The sequence below is a fragment of the Trematomus bernacchii genome, unplaced genomic scaffold (genome assembly GCF_902827165.1).
Source record: "Trematomus bernacchii unplaced genomic scaffold, fTreBer1.1, whole genome shotgun sequence".
NCBI classification, from domain to species: Eukaryota; Metazoa; Chordata; class Actinopteri; order Perciformes; family Nototheniidae; genus Trematomus; species Trematomus bernacchii.
In genome coordinates, this window is record NW_022987973.1 from 20,971,127 (window position 1) to 20,988,517 (window position 17,391).

A 17,391-nucleotide genomic window follows, 5' to 3' on the forward strand; every position below is an offset into this window, starting at 1 on the left:
CCTCAGAAGAGTTTCTCTTCTGTTATGACAAGACTAAAAAATCTTTCTATGAATGTTAAGGCATGATGCTACTTAATATTGTATGAATGTTTCTTTTCATCAAAACACAATGCTCAAATTACTAGAAAAAGTCATGGTGAGCGGGTTCAAACTGTGCCATGTTCCCCATTATAAACCATTTTACCGATTCAGCACTCAGAGACAGTCAGTGATCCAAGACAGGGAAGTGTCAGTTGTCTGGATGAAGCTGGCCTTTAAGTCCTCTGAAGGGAAACTCTACATCTCTCATACCTCTTTATGTCACACTTCAGATTCCTGGTAGATATTTTGTTGATGAAGCGTAGTGTTAGCACTTTTCTTTGACCAGCTTTCTTCTTGTATCCCATTGGGGATTTTTGGCATTTCCCAAAAATAATGTTCTTCTCTCCAGACTTTGGACAGTACCATGAAAGCTGATGTAAATGTTTAGTTCAGAAACAGAACATTTGAAGAATTCCTCTTTTCCTTCGTCTTGCCAAGAGCTGGATAAGACTTTTGATACCACTGTCCGACAGCCAGGAGACAGATAGCTTAGGTAAGCATAAAGACTGGAGACTAGGTATCGGCTAGCCTGGTGTCTTCACTAGTTTCTACTAAGTTACTACCTCAACCCAAGGAGTAGTCCATGTCTTGTGTGTTATTACATTTTAAGCCTGAATTGATGTTTGGACATTTTCGTTTACATTTTTTGTTGTTGTGTGCGTGGATCAGTTTGGATCATACAAGTTAGACACATTCCTACAGAGGCACGGCTGGAATCAAATCTTAAATATATTAGATACTAATGAAATCCCTGTTGAAATACTGGGTTTTAACAGGATTAATATGCAAAGAAAAGTACAAAAAAGCTGTGCAGCATTCAAATGTGTATTAAGAATCCGAATGTGAATGTGTTCAAAACTACACATTTAAAAAAAATGTGTTTTTATGATTTAACTAAAGATTCAATTAAAGATTTAACATGTTAGGCCTGAGAGGTGTTGGTAAGCAATTGACACAATCTGTTTCATTGATCTCCAGTCTTTTGGCCAAGCTAAGCCAATCAGCTGCTTAAATGTAGCTTCATATTACAGAGACATGAGAGAGCTATCGATCTTCTCATCCAACTCTCAGCAAGAAAGCGTATTTCCCAAGTGTTTATTTTAGTGTAAAAATCATTGGCCGTTCTTAAAGGATATTTACTCGTGTAGCTGCTTTTAGCTGGTCTGTTGAAGCTTATTTGGGCTCCTGGGGACAGTTTTCGCCCTGATGATCCCTTCAGGCAGACCAGGCTCTGTACAAATCCCATGTAGTTAACTGGAGCTGGCAGACCATAACTTTATCCAGGGCTGATAAACGATAAAGAAGTGCTTTGCGGAAAGACTAGAAATGGTGATTAGCTCCCCTCAGACAATTTTCTGAGTCGGTTCACATGTTTTCTGCAGCTTTAAGCCCCAAAGGTCATCATTTAGTTTTGGCAGTAATCCCAGAGGATCACGAAAGTACTTCACCAAATGATAAAATGGACCCTAAAATGTAATAAACATCATCAGAAACGGTGTTAAAGTGTTTTTTTTTTTAAACTGTCGGCCAAATCGACAATCCACGTCCAGCTGGCAGCCCAGTAATGAGTTGACGGTCTAACTGTTAGCCTCACACTTTCTAATCCCTTATCACCTCCCAGTTCCTTCCTTTAGCGTCTTCGGAGGGAAATTTGGAAACACTTCTTAAAGAATTTCTTGAACTCTGTGTTAAAGATGGTGTAGATGATGGGGTTTAGAGCGCTGTTGACGTAGCCCAGCCAGGTGACGGTGCTCATCAGAGCAGGAGGGATGTCACAGGTCAGACAGATGGCTCGCGTCGTGTGCACCACGAAGAACGGAGTCCAGCAGAACAGGAAGCAACCTGCATGAAATGGGAAGATTAGACTTGGTCATTCGGGATTTATTGTACATAATAAGATGCAGGCGTTTGTAACAAATGTGATGGATTCACTTCTTCATGGAGCTTTGTGCCAGGCGTAAAACTAAATATTGTGACCATATGTCACAAAATCTGTGACAATGCGTGACTGGGGATTGTTAACCAATTAAGGCATTATTTTTTACCATCTTTCTCGTTTTTGTTGGCAGGATCAGTAGAATTACATAAATCAACATTACTGTCAGAGGGCTCAAAGCAATTAAAAATATTGGCACAGTAATTTTCTTGTCAAAGAGAAAAATCCGGTTTCTTCTTTGGGTTTTGTAGCCAACTTAGTTATTTGGAAAAAGTCCAACGTGGTTACTTCTGCTCCTGTAGTTAGTTTTAATCCAAACTTTCTGTATTGAGCTGTGAGCACTGTACCGTGTATCACAGCAAACTGTGAACTACTGTCGGGAGGGCAGGAATTACTCAGACCTTGCAAACTTAAAGGGACTCTATTATGCCTTTCCTATAGTGTGTTATATAGGTTTTTTATATTGACATGTTTCACTATGTAACACTTCTGCTTCTATTGGTTAGCGCTTCAACACATTGTATGTTATAGGCTAAGGGGCAGGACATCTCTAAGCGGTTGACCAATCATAAGAGAGTCGGCCAGCTAACCAATCAGAGCAGACTGGGCTCTGGTTTCAGACAGAGGGTGAAAAGAGGTGCTGCGAGACAGGCAGTATGAGAAACATAATTTTAACTAATGTACAATATATATATATTGTTGAATAGCTACATTTTTATTGAAATATAACTGGCCTAATTTATTTGGTGATTTATATTTTGTAATATTAATCTCAATTTGCAAAGTAACTAATAACTTAAAGGTGGGGTAGGTAAGTTTGAGAAACCGGCTCGAGATACACTTTTTGTTATATTCCATGGAATGCTCTTAACATCCCGATAGCAATGAATATCTTAAGTGCTTTGACAAAAAAATCCATAGAAAAATGTCATCTGTGGAAGCCGTAGTACTGTAAAAAGCACGACCAATGATTTTAGCCGGCCCGGCTAAAATAACTGGATGGCCTACCTGCCTGTCAGCCTTCCATCTGTGCACAAACTTATCTCGTGCCCTCATTGGTCATGTGCGCATTCGTGTGTGTTGGAGGAGGGGCTCTGTAAGGAAGTGGCAGATTTTCTCCGGGTGTGTATTTTCAAATTCTAGCGCACTCGAGCTGGTTTCTCCAAAATGACCTACCCCACCTTTAAAGGGGACCTATCATGCAAAATGCACTTTTGTACGTCTTTTATACATGAATATGTGTCCCCGGTGTTCCAGGGAACTCACCAAGTGTCAGAAAACACAAACCTCTCTATTTTCCTCCATACCCAAATCTCTAAAAAAGGGGCTGCAACGGATGTGATAAAAACTGATCCAGATTTGAATCAGGACGTCAGGACAGTGGCGCTACGGCTATTGGGCCAACTCCACCAATCAGGAGGAGACAGCCACGGCCATTGCCGTTCGAAAGCGCTGGAGACGCTGTAGTACATATGCCAGGCCTGTAGATGGTGCTGTTCTCACATAATCTGCCCTTGCAAAAGCAGAGCTAAAAAATGTCAAATTGAGCAAAATGAGGCATGGCTAAAATGCATGATCTGTTTGGTATTTTGAAAAAAAAAAAGTATAAATAGGCCTTATATAGGTATGTCTGTCAGTTTTATTAACATGATGATCACTACCAGAGTATAAACACGTATCGAATCAACCAAACAGTTACATTTGTCACATGAAATAATAACGTAACTTTCGGCCATCTGTGGATCTGCTGTGTCAGGCTATGGTATATTAATGTCTTAATATACCATAGGTTTATGCCTGTAAAAATGTGTTGACAACGAAGTGCTTTCAATTTCATGCCTGCTGGATCGTTTTCATTTTCATTTATTTCATTTAATCATTTATTTGAAGAGGGACAATGCACATTGATGAACATTTTTAACAATTAATGCTTCAAAATGTAAATATGCCGGATTTGAGCTTTTAGCTCATTTCCATCCGTAGTCCCTCACATACAACATTTAAGAACATGACATTTATATACATTAGGGCTGTGCAATTAATCGTATTTTAATCGCAATTACGATTTTGGCCTGCCACAATTACGAAAACAACATAATCGAAAAAAACAATTATTTTGCTTTGCTTGGTTGTGACAGTGCACTGCAACATATTTGATCTAATTAATTTTGGTCTCATTTATTTGTATTTATCATATTTACATATGTTTAGTAGCTTGTGGAAGTGCGCTCCAAAATATTTGTTGATCTTGTTTATTGGTATTTATTATTTTGATATTATTTATTTAAATGTATCATTTATTTGATTTATTTTTGTATTGGTTTTTCAGTTGAATTATACGTTCAGGGTAATCAACAGTTAAAAAGATACTGTTCAAATTATTATTTGTATTTGTTTTAAAGTTCAATAAATTGATTTTTTCAAAGTCAATGAATAATCGTATTTAATAATCGTGATATCAATTATTGACCCAAATAATCGTGATTATGATTTTTGCCATAATCGCACATTCCTAATATACATAGCAAAAATAAATACATGATATGCAGAAAGAGCATGAGCAGCATATAAAAGCATTAACCACATGGCAGTACAATGTAGCAGCTACGAAATATAAAGACATATTTTAGAAATCATGAGTTAAAAAACATCAGAGTGTTTACCAATTTACTACATCGAGAGGTTTAATACTCAGCGCTGTGTAAAGAAAACAGAGAATCCACACGAGAGAGAGGGCAGGGTATTTCACTTCTGACTAATAGACTTTAGCGCTGCTACAGACCGCTGGAAATGAGATTCGAGCTTTACTGAAGCAGGTGAAATGACCCTAACACTTTAAATTGTACCGAATAATACATCTGTATTCACCCAAAAAGAGATGAGATCAAAGTTTGACCAGAGGGGAAGTTTCCGAACATCAAATGTAATCCCCAATCTTGCGAAACGTTGAAAGGCAAACAAGCACAGACTTAAATATACAAGCTTGCATTACAAGGTTGGCAGGTACCAGCGCCAAATGTAAGACTAGCACTACAGGTGCAAAACCCTAATCTGAAACACGACCTTCAGAATTATTTATATTCCACACTAGGTGTCAAGCTCAATGTGAGAATATTACTCCAATGTATGACCTCAGACTGTAACTGCAGGCAGAAATTAGAACTTAATATATTAATAACCCCATCCCTTCACCCGTCTCTTCTCAAAGATTAGTCCCTCTCTCCTCGTAACTGATGTCATTCATTTCTAGTAGTCCATGTTTTTTCCCCACCCTAAATCCAGCTTTATTGAAAAAGGTGTCAGACAGTGTGACTGAGAATGATTCACCACCAGACTGACTTCATTAGAGGCGATGTGCAGATGTATGACCCTGATGTCTCATATTTTCACTCAAGTCATCACTGCTCCGGGGACTTTGATACATTTTGGACTTCTTGATTTTTTATTTCCCCTCACAGTTTTTTTCAGTGCAAAGGTTTAAAGGATGGATAAAGAGGCAGAACTATTTTGAATCTGGAGATAAAGTGGATTTCCAATGTAATATGTTCTGTTGCTGTTAAAAAAAATGGTGATTAAGCCTATGGCCTACTGACTGAATTACTGTATAGTATTATATAACTAACTGTGTGTCTGTGACAAGCTCATGTGTCCACAACAAGAATCCAGAATGCTAATCCCTTAAAGGGGCCCTATTATGCTAATTTCCAGGCTTATATTTGTTTTGTGTGTCTCCACTGTGACATGTCTCCATGCTTTAATGTTCAAAAAGCTCTTTATTTTTCTCATACTGCCTATGCTGCAGCACCTCTTTTCACCCTCTGTCTGAAACCAGAGCCCATTCTGCTCTGATTGGTTAGCTGGACGGATCTGTTGTGATTGGTCAATCGCTTAGAGATGTCCCGTCCCTTAGCCTATCACGTACGATGTGTTTGTCCGGCGCTAAGGAGCGGTTAGGGGTTCAGTGCCTGGCTCAATGGCACCTCAGCAGGGCCCAGGAGGTGAACTGGCCCCTCTCCAGCAATCAGTCCATACTTTGTATTATTTTCAGATCGGGACGTGAACCGGTGACCCTTCGGTTCCAAGGCCAAGTCCCTACAGACGGAGCCAATGCCGCCCAACATTACATAGTGATATCATCATGTTACAGAAGTAAACAAAGGAGTCCAAGTTTAAGACAGTTCCTTTTTTTTTTTTCACTCAAATAGAAATAGAAAATCAACCAGGGCTGAAACCCTAAGGAATGCCACTTTAGCTGACCACACAGAGACAGGCAGATTTCATTCAAGGTTATTTTTGCTCTTGCAGTCCGGCCTCTGATTTACAGACCCTCCTCAAACTAACCAGAGGTCTGACTCTTTCAAGCAGGAAATTGATAACCGGCCTTTAATAAGCCGAGTTTCCTTTATCGGTGAGGACCATGAATAACTTTGTCAATCGCACTAAGGCTGTTTATCTCTGATGTCGTTATATGTTGGTGATAAAAAAGGATACGAGCCGTTCCTCAGTGCTGAGAGGTTGATGGATGAGATTTATGTCTCTTTTCAGGAGATTGGAGGACTTTGCATAATATGCGACAGCTGTACTGTCAGTAGGGCATCATGCATCACTTATTATTCATGAGATTAATTCAGGCTGGCTCTGATAAAACTATGTTAAAGTAGGATCTGTGTCAGTTATCTAGTTCTGTCGTTGTATTTTAGGCACACTACATGACAGAAACTCCAATTACCAGCACACTTGATCTTTACCCGACAGTTTTTATATACTACCAGAGTGTGATGTGAAAAGCAGTTTCCATACACTTAGAATGGACTTTTCAGTGAAGCAGAAAATATCTTGTATTAATGTTGAAATAAACATGTATTTTCTAATGACAGAAAAGAGGAACAAAAGCGGGCATTTTCTTTATATTCCTAATAGAATGAGATCATCTTTTAAGTACATTTAAGTACAACGAGATACAAATTATTATCACTTGATGATTGCTGAGCATTGCGAAAATATATTTGTATATATAGTATTTTATTACCTTTTTCTTTGCCTCCTTTTTTAGCTACTTCCTGCCTGTCCCGCTGACTTTACCCCGGGAAAAAAAACTATCATCTAATAGATAGAAAAAGCAATTGTGACCAAAAAGTTACATTTGTATTCGCAAAACAATTGTTTTATATAATAATAAAAAATGGTGAATCAATACAATATTGCCACGCGAAATATGGCAATACAATGCTTTATATATGCCCCACTCTTAATCGTAATAGGAAAGTAAATTACAGTTTTTATTTAAAGTGGACCTATTATGCTATATTGGAAAAATATATTGTAGGGCCATACCTATACAAAATATGTCTGTGAAGTTTTTTGCTTAAAATACCAAACAGCTCACCCATTGTAGCCATGCCTCATACTGCTCATACCCCTCTTTTGCAGCCCTGTTAGAGAAACGCGGATTTTGGGTCCTTAACTTGAAAAAAAAAAAACGAGGAGGCGGAGCTAATGCCTGATCAGAATTCAACCGGAGATAAAGTTAAATTCTGCTGTGATAAAACGCCATCCTGTTCTAAACCACATCAAGGATTCTGAAACAGTATGGAGCTCAAATGCTTTTTCTCTTGCGGGTTTATCACAAGGTGAGTTCCTTTTTTTATTTCCTGCCTTTTAAACACATGTGCTCTACAGTACAGGTTAGCTCTGAGTGTTAGCGAGGCTTGCTAATGTAAACAAAGACGAGATTACGTCCAAAACACGTCAGGCATTGTTTCTGATAGGTGGTGGGTCCGCTGCCGATTTGATGTCAGTTCAGATGGAATCTGTATCCGCTCGTTGTACACCCGTTTTTTAAAAGATTTGGGTACGGAGGAAAAGAGAGAGGGTTTTATTTTCTGACGCTGCGTGAGTTCCCCGACGCACCGGGGACACATATTTATGTATAAAAGACATCACAAAGTGCATTTTGCATGATAGGTCCCCTTTAAGTGAAAGGCTACATTCTTGTCAGTTGTTGTTAGTTATTTATGCCCATGTGATGTTTACCTCTGCAGTCCACTGATGGCGATGTACAGATGGGGATTGTAAATAATCAGCTTGTGCTCAGTTGAACCCTTTACTACTGACATAGATTAGTGTGGACGGTTTGGTGCTGCAATACATCACTAAACTAATGTTGGCTGAACACCTGCTGAGCACTGCAGTTAGAAGTAGTAGTAAATTGTACAATACTATATACAGTACGTGTTGGGTAATATTTTCAGACAAACCTGAGTAATCTTTGGTGGGTGGTTGATCCAAACAGTGATGTATGATGCCAGATCTCAGCCTGTTTTGGCACGTGGGCACGGCGTGACACAATGTGCTGCATAATAACTGGATTGAGGGCTTTAAGCTATGATGGCAGCTCCTCGTTAAGAGACTGAAAGTCAGAGGTGAGGCTTTTATCCCTTCATAAACCTCCAGTACCTGAGCTGCAACACAACGATAATTAAACTGTTGACAAGTTAAAGCGAAATGACTGTTCTGTCATCCAAAGTCCATTTTTCAAAACGAGCCGTAGGTAAACATTTCAGAAAAACTATTATTATTCACTTAGAAGAGATGCTGTTGGAAAGGTGTTAATAATTTATTTTCTGATCTGTTTGATTAAGAGGCACTACAAACAGCTGCTGCAGTGCCAATTTTAAACAGGGTCGTAATTAACATATTGAATTGTTCAGCACTAAAGCACCTCACCTTCTGTCATGAGCCATTCCCCTCTCATTTCCTGCTTCAGTTAATAAACGGATATCTAAAATACACACATGGGTATAATGTAAGGCACAATGCCCCTTGAGGAAACAACATTTCAACTTGAAAAAACACTACTTCTAAGATCTTCTACAAGTAAACAAACACCATAAAGGTCATCGTCTGACATTTTTGATTTCTTACAAATATTGAGGAGAAGCAAGAATCAGAAAGAAGTTGAATCTGGTTTGCTTTCTGTCCGGAATACTGCTCAAAATATTATATAAACTGAGATTGAAGACGAATAATGACTCAAAATTAAAAAAAGATTCCTTTATTTCTCAGGCAAAAATCTTCAAAGTATATTATATTTTTATTTTTTTGTTTTATTTTGAGACTTCGGGTCAGATAAACATCTATATTTATGGATCCCACTGAGACTGACACTGAGAGTCCTCATTCCCCGCTGGTGGACGCCATCTGCATCTAATACTTTCTCACTCGCCTGCTGAATCATTTTGCAGCTAAGGCGTCAGCTTAAGCAAATTTGCAGCATGCAAGCTGTAATTTAAATCTCACAAATGTATCTGCAATTCAAGAGCAACCATCCTGAAACCATTTATTTTTACTGTCATCCACAAGTGCTCTTCTAACAGAGCAGAGAAAATACATTTTCCTTAAAAGCATTTAATATGGTTGATCATCTTGTCATTGTCTCACCCTTATTTGTGTTTACTTTGACGTGAAGCTGCTTCTCACTCGACATGTACATAACAACCCCGTCCTCAATCCAAAAGGGTCCAATAGACACCCATGTATATTTTCTTCCGTTCAGCCTTGGATGAATTATTCTAGCTTAAGCGTAGAAGTGTTCACAAATTGCTTTAGTGAACTGTGGTTCAGGAGGTAGACCTGTAGTCCACCCATTGGAAGGTCGCTGGTTCAATCCCCATCCCCTGCAGTCAACATGTCAATGTGTTAGGCATTAGGCAAGACACTTAACCTAATTGCTCCTGATGGCCAACGGTTTGTAGGTGTGTGAATGTCACTCACCCTAAGCAGATGGCGTCTTGTAAGGCAGCCTCTGTATGAATGAATGTGAATAGGTGAATGATGTCTTATCATATCTTATTTGTAAAAGTGCTACAAGTACTACAAAGCTTGAACTACACTTGGCATTAATGGAAAGTAGTGATTAAAGGTTAGGGACTAAAAACACTGCTATGGTTCTTTAGCTGTGTTTTATTTAGATTGTGCTGTCACACCAGCCTCTGATTGGTAGAGAGGGGGAACGTGATCACTCACCTACTACGACAGGCAGCACCTTCATAGCTTTCCTCTCCCTGCAGTTGATCTTGGCTCTCTTCTTGCGGTGCACCTGGCTGTAGGTCACCGTGGGCACTGAGTTCTCTCTGTACTGCCGGGGATAAGGGATCTCCTGCTGCATGAAGTCGCCCGTGTCGTCCAACCGAGACTGGGCCAAGTCCCTCTCGATGATCCTGGGCAGAGGCATGGGCAGAGGTCCGGGGATGGTGCCTGTGAGCTGGGGGAGGGCGGTGGCCACGGCCGCATGCTGCAGTCTCCTGCAAGCCTCTATGCTGCTGCGGAGCTTGACCTTACGAGTCACCTCCCAGTGTCGTAACCCACGGAAAACCCCAAAGTAGAGCAGGAGCATGATGGGGCAGGGGACGAAGAAGGAGCAGACGGAGGAGTAAATCACATAGTTGTTGTCCTCCAGTTTGCACTCGCTAGGGTCACGGTCCGGTACGTTGTTGATGCCAAAGATGACGGGCGAGGCCACAGCCAGGGCCAGCAGCCACGTGGCCGACAGCAGCACGATCTGACGGTGGTCCACATGTTTACGGTTGTAGTTTAGTGGGATGGACACGGCAATGAACCTGTAAAACAAATGAGGAAGGGTCAAAAACAAGACTAATTAAACACCTAATAAATCTTTAAATTACTTAGTCAAACAGTAATTACAAATCCATTCAAAGGTCTAATATTTGTTTTTATTATATAACATGATTCCTGGGGTTTCTAATGTGTAATGTACATCTTCACTCACTTACTTTACTTACTAAACAGACCATTTAGACCAGATATCCCCCAAAAAAGGTCAAAACTATTCTGAATGTCAAATCGATTTCCTCCAATTTACTCATACTGTCCACATTTTATCGAAGCAGTTACATAAAAAATTAAATAAGAAACAGATACACGAGGGCATCCCTGTAACTCAAGATATCAAGGCAGTTTTTTTATTCCTGCGTTTTACGAGTTTTCATGAGTTAAATGTAAATTAGCCATATGCCATGCAGAGACCTTTTGCAGCTCCCATCTGCTTTGTTCTATAAACCATCCATCCACCCATCTTCTCCCGCTTATCCGTAAACGCTGAGTTTTATTCTATCTTCAGAATTAGAGGCTAACACTCAGCTAAAACAGTAATTGTGTAATAATCTACACTGCAGAGTCCGCACTGCCTGTTTTTATTACTTTTTGTTCTGCTGCTATCAAATCTCAATGAGCAACTCTGTATCAGGAAAGATTGGTAAACCTGTTAGCCCATTCATTTAGCAAAATAAAAATTTAAATTGAGCCATATTTAAACTGTATGGTTGCATGGGTTTCGACCATACTCTAACTTATATTCCTAAAAAAAATGTAGGGGCCAATTTGAGGCAGTGTAACAAGCGATAGAAAACATTTTTATAAAGATGATATGGTAAATGTGTTTGCAAGTATTTCCTATGCATTGAGCAGACATTGAGCAACATTTGGAGTGTTTCTGTCAACCTGACCCTAAAAGTCCACTCTTAACTTTCTATTATCTCTGTTTTTGTTCTCCTCCAAGGCCTGAGTGAAGTATCTGTCTGTTTAGCTGCTAAACGTTCCACTATATATATATATATATATATATATATATATATATATATATATATATATATATAGTTTAGCATATATATATGTTTTAAAATGAGTCAGTCAGTGAAACCAACACAATGAGCTGAAGGTTGCTGCTTTAACATTTTGAAAACGTGGTTCCTTTTTTTAAATGACAGACAAGGTTTTCCTAAAAATGATTCTGAGAGAAGCTTTTCAAAAGAGATGACACGTTTTGAGTATCACATTTGAAGCAGCCACTGGCAGAACAATTATTAGACCTCAGGCTCCTCCCAACAGTTTGTATACAAATCTGTATATAAAATAAGGCCAATATATAACACATTGAATTTGCTTAAATCTTCATTATGTTTTCTGGTTTGAGCTACAGTAAACTGGCACTTGTCAGCATTTGTTCTGCATGTCATACTCAGCTTTTGTAATCACTAATAGCAGTGTTTTATTAATCCTTTCTTAAAGTTTGAGGACATTGTGTTTGTTCCCTTCTACAGATTCCGGGAAATGGCAGCACTTAAGTTGTTAAAAATAGAAATGGATGATAGAATCGCCTCCATCACTTCACCTTTATTGTTTATGTGAATTTTAATTAAAACTAATGGACTGCTCACGCCTTCTTCAAAGCACAACAACAATTCAGTGTAGGAGCAGAACACTTCTCTCCCATTATGATCGAGTGTCGTGAACACTTCACTACAGCTCTCCATGATTTTAAATTGTAGTCTTTACAATACGAAAACATGAAAAGTGTTGTCTGATTGGTTAAGGGATACAAATTGAGTATTTTTTCTAAATGTATACATATGAATCATCCCCATCCCCTAAGTGGTTTCCTTATTCCACTAAACAAACTGAAGATCTCTGTCATGTAAATGCAGATATATGGTTACTTCATCGGACCAGACGCACATACCTGTCCACGCTGATGGCACAGAGGTTGAAAATGGATGCGGTGCACAGCATCACATCCATGGTCATCAGGCTGTCACACACCAGCATGTTCAAGGACCAAACTCCACCCTGAAACTACACACACACACACAGAGAAAGAAACACACAAACACACACCGATTAGCTGCCCTAAATCTAAGAGTAAATATGTTTAATCCTCTTGCACCAGTGCAGCTCAGTGTTGCGACAAACATTCCTCCTGTGGAACACGTTCCCCTCGCCTGACTTCTCTTCAGGTGAACTTTAAAGGTCTAAACTTTCACACTGACTTCTTCTAAACCCAGTGAGAACACGCCGACAAACCGTGACACTCGGTAGATTAACTGGCTGCGGCCACTGCCAAAGGTAACATGATCACAAATACAGCTAATTAAGGAGGACTTAAGTTGGAAGCCTCAACGGGGTGACTCTGAGCCACACAGCTATTAAGGAAGACAGGCAGGTGGTGTTTAATACTTTAATGAGGGCTAGATGAGTTGAAATATAATGATTCATGGATCCTGCCTCTCCTAATAACCAGCATGAACCGCAGCGTTTTCCCTGTCCTTAATGAATCCCGATTTAAGAAAGTGAGGGAGAAAGCACTCTGTACTGGATGCTCTTTTGTATTTTGTGCCATGATGAACTGGCTTTAGAGAGGGTTATGTGAGTAGTTTTCCCTGATCAGATTAGTCCAAGCATTGATTGTTTTTAATGTAAGGACATCTCAAATGTTTGCTTGAGAATTGGGAAAATTATTTGACCCTTCTCTGTGTAAATGTGATTCATATGTAAGGGACCCCCTGCCCTCCTACACTAGAGTGAAACACCCACACTGAAAGAGACACAAAGTAACAGTCAGTGTCTTGTTGTTTGTGTGTGACTTTGTTCTGAGTGCTTCTGTTGTTATTTTGCATGTCTTTGTGGTGATTCTGTGGCTGTTTGTCATACTATTGCATCTCATTGCAGCTTCTAGTGGTTTTAAATGGGTCTTTCACATCATTTTGCTGCCATTTGAGGTAGTTTTTGCACATTTTGGTGTTCAATAGTTCATCATGTTTGCATCTTTGTAGTTGTTTTTACATGTTAAATTGTCATTTGACGTGTTTTTGGATGATTTTGGTGTCATTTTGCTGTTGTTATGTGTGTCTCTTTAGTAGCTTTAGCAATTGTCCTTTTGCATGTTTTAGTGGTCATTTGGTGTCTCTTTATGGTCATTTTGCTTTGTTGGTCTTTGTAGTAGTTTTGCTAATCTAGTCTAGTTGCATGTCTTTTGTAGTTTCACTGATATTCTGCAGAACTCTCAGCTGCTGTTGGTTGATAAACTAGGGCTGAATTTTTATTTATTTATTTGCCACTTAAGGTGAAGGCTGTCTAAAGCTTCCTACCACAGTCGACTCTCACTACACAGATATCATCAACACACATCCTGATAATAAGGACCCCGTGCCCCCTGCGCACCTCCGGTAATCCACCTGCAGGTCGGGGCTTACCTCTGCGTAAACGAAGAGCGGCAGAACCAGCACCGCCAGCAGCAGGTCTGCGAACGCCAAATTGACTATGAAGTAGTTTGTTGTGGTTTTTAAAGCCTTTTCAAGGAACACGCTGAGGCACACGAGCACATTTCCGCCAGCGATTATCACTATCAGCAAGATCCCGAATATCAGCGCAGGGAAGTTGAAGTGAGTGATCCGCCCCGCCGGCAGCGTGTCGTTGTTAAAATCCGGGGAGATGTCCGACATGGTCCCAGACTCACGGGCTCCTTGTCCGACAGAGAACGACTCTCACCGGGGTAGTTTTCATCTATGAGCCGTATCCTGCAGCCGTGATACATGTAGGGCGGTACAGGTTAAGTAACAAGTGAGTTTTCTTCCTGTGGGGACGCTCATTTTACGCTCTGCTCTCCAAACGCGAAGCCAAGGTGCGCACAGTATCCAGATCCTGCTTTCCTCTGTTTATCCAGACCCACTTCACACTTTCTCTCAAATATACCTCGAAGGAAGCGGCCAGGCTGCTGTAGCATTGTGTGGATCAGTTTTCCTGCCGTCCTCTCAGCCCACTCCTGGAGGAATAAGTTAGCTGGACGAATCAGAAGGCAACAGCTTAAATCCATCCGCTCAAATCTTCTTATCGAAGCTCTGCTGCTCGCTTTGTTGATCAGTCACAGCAGGAGGTACAAGCAGCCTTTTGACCAGCACAACAAAATGATATTTGTGTTGAATAAAGTATGTCAAGTCACCCTGCACATTCACTGCTTAAAGTTGTACAATTGCAGGTGAAACACCAGTCTGTTGGATAAAACGGGATGAACATTTTATTTGTATACCTCAGGATTCAATTTGAGCATATTTCATGTAAATAATTCTACACATCGAGTGCATTAAATGATTTAGAATCTGTACTTCAACCTACATCTTTATCCAAAACAAAGAGAGAAATTCATTTTTTAACCTGAATGTGTCAAACATATTTTACTTAAATACACAAAACACTTTATTGCAAGTAAAAGTTATACATTCAAACTTTTACCCAATTAAAAGTAGAAAAAGTATTCTTATCAAAATGTACTTTGACAACCAAAAGTTCTCATCATGCAGAATGGCCCATTTATTTAATATGTAATATCATATACTATATTTTATGTTATTGGATTATATTTAGAGATGCATTGTGTTCATAACTTTAATTTTGACGCTTACAATGGTGGAACTAATTTTTATTATTTATATACCACAGGGTAACTTAATCTATGATAATACATCCTAATATATTTCTTTATAATATTATATTAAACTAATTCTGCAAAGTATCTGTGGAAGACAACACTGCATTATTTAGTAGTAAAATAAAGCAACCTAAAATGGAAACACTGAAAAAACTGAAACCTTGACTTTAATTAAATGTATTATCATGTCAACAGATTTCAAATGACTGTATTAGGTTAGTTGAAAGCAATAATAATAATTGGACCTATTTAAACTTAACATTTTTGTTTTCATCTAACCTAATACACTTATGTGAAATCTGTTGAAATAATACATTTAATTAAAGTCAACGTTTCAAGTAAATTGTGGGCCTCCTTTAGTACAGAACTCAATAAATGGACATCTCCATCCCTGATATTCAGATATGTTAGCAATCCCACTGTAGTACTTAAGTACTTAATTAAGTAAAAGTATCAACAACTCCAATCGGAGGGGAAACATGTTTAAAGTGAGACCACGTATTAACCAAAGTTGGAAATTCATTTAAATGTATTATATGTTTGAATATAAACTCTAAATCTGCAAAGTAACCAGAAACATAGCTGCGTCAGTATTATTGGAAAGTTGTATTTTAAGTACAAGCTAATGATAAGTGCAGTACTTGAATAACTGTTTTAGGTTTCTCTCCAAAAGATTATCTATGTTTTTCCCTGTTGCCAATGCAGTGATGTCGGTCTGTTTAAGAATACAGTTCACAGCGCATATTTTGCACTGAGTATAGAAGTTTACCTCGACTGCCTTCAATATTTTTTAAATCTCTGCTTCTAGAGGGGGGATGTGTTGCAGGTCTCTGCGGGGAACATGCAGCGGTAGAAAGATTTTGATTTGATCAGCAGTGTGAGCAGTTGTTCAGCTACTGAGTCGGCAGAGGGGGTCGGTCTGCGAGCTGACGGAGCTCCAGGAGGATTTCAATTACAATATTAAAAAATAGATGTGATTCAAACAAAGTAATGCTGTGGGTAATGTACATTTGTATTGCACTACTGCTGCTCCTGATACTATTACTACGGCTGCAAATATTACACTACTGCTATTTGACTAGTACCTCTGCAACTATTTATTTGACTATACTACCTTATGCTGCAGCCTCTACTGCTATTCAACTTTATTTCACCACTACTACTGGGCCCATACAATCTCAATTCATCAATCATCTGCTTTAAAAGAATACAAAACAAATCTAACATTCTCTTAACCAATGTATTATCGTAGTCATTTTGCATATCCCAAAAATATATTTAAGTTTTAGAGATGTTTAATATTCCTTATAGTGTATTGTATTCTGAGGCTATACATATATATATATATCTAGTGTATACTGTATATATGTACTTTGTATTTTTCACTCCCGTGTGATGCCTGTGGTTCAGTCAGTGCAAAAAAGAAGATCAAGCTCTGTGTCATAATTTCTAGAAATAGACATTGCTGTTGAGCTATTGTATTGTACTTTGTTTCGCTTTGAGCACTGCAATGCCAAGTGCTTTCTAGTTCCATTTGATTGAGTAGAAGGTAGACATCTGTACTGCCAATATGTCCTGTGTTCTGCAACCCACACCAAAACACATCTACATTGATAAATAACGCTACAGGAAATAGGGAAATATATAGTTTTTAGTTTGAGATTAACTGTCCCTTAATAATTTTTACTTCAGCTGCATATGTCATTACCACTTTTTGACTACTGGGACTCCTTCTACAACTGCTACCCTTCTACTATTATATATATTATACTTGTGCTGCTACTACTTCTGCTCTATGCCTCCTAAGCTTTCTCATTCTGTTCTCAAACTACGATTGGTTTAACACCAACATTGAGAAGCTTTTTCCAGCTCCGCTCCAAACAAATGTGGAGAACCTCACGATCTGCCCAAAATTCAGACTAAACCATCCAACTGAGGCCATCGAACAATGGAATATGCTTCCAGCTGATCTTAAAACCTGCTCAGATGTTCACTCTTTTCCCCATCGTGCAAACAAGTGGATATTGGGCAACCAATCTTGCCCGAATTAAAATTAATTTAACTGTAATTTGAGATGTTAATTTAAACCGATCGT

The 17,391-nt window shown here is 39.0% G+C and overlaps 1 protein-coding gene across 1 annotated transcript; it reads right to left on the bottom strand.

Annotated features, from left to right (window-relative positions):
- Positions 1-606: 606 nt before the first annotated feature.
- Positions 607-14,361, bottom strand: drd4b (dopamine receptor D4b). Its single transcript, XM_034116902.1, has 4 exons — positions 14,065-14,361; positions 12,555-12,667; positions 10,043-10,635; positions 607-1,923 (listed from the first exon to the last, which is right to left on the bottom strand). The coding sequence occupies exons 1-4, from the start codon at positions 14,311-14,313 to the stop codon at positions 1,712-1,714; spliced, it is 1,167 nt and encodes a 388-aa protein (XP_033972793.1). The 5' UTR covers positions 14,314-14,361; the 3' UTR covers positions 607-1,711.
- Positions 14,362-17,391: the final 3,030 nt, after the last annotated feature.

What these genes read in the sequence shown, in the direction of transcription:
- drd4b (XM_034116902.1), bottom strand. Translation starts at nt 14,313, where the DNA reads ATGTCGGACATCTCCCCGGATTTTAACAACGACACGCTGCCGGCGGGG. An exon ending in TGTGCCATCAGCGTGGACAG is followed by an intron (nt 10,636 to 12,554) that starts GTATGTGCGTCT and finishes TTTGTTTTACAG; the next exon opens with GTTCATTGCCGTGTCCATCC. An exon ending in GGTGCTGCCTGTCGTAGTAG is followed by an intron (nt 1,924 to 10,042) that starts GTGAGTGATCAC and finishes CATTTCATGCAG; the next exon opens with GTTGCTTCCTGTTCTGCTGG.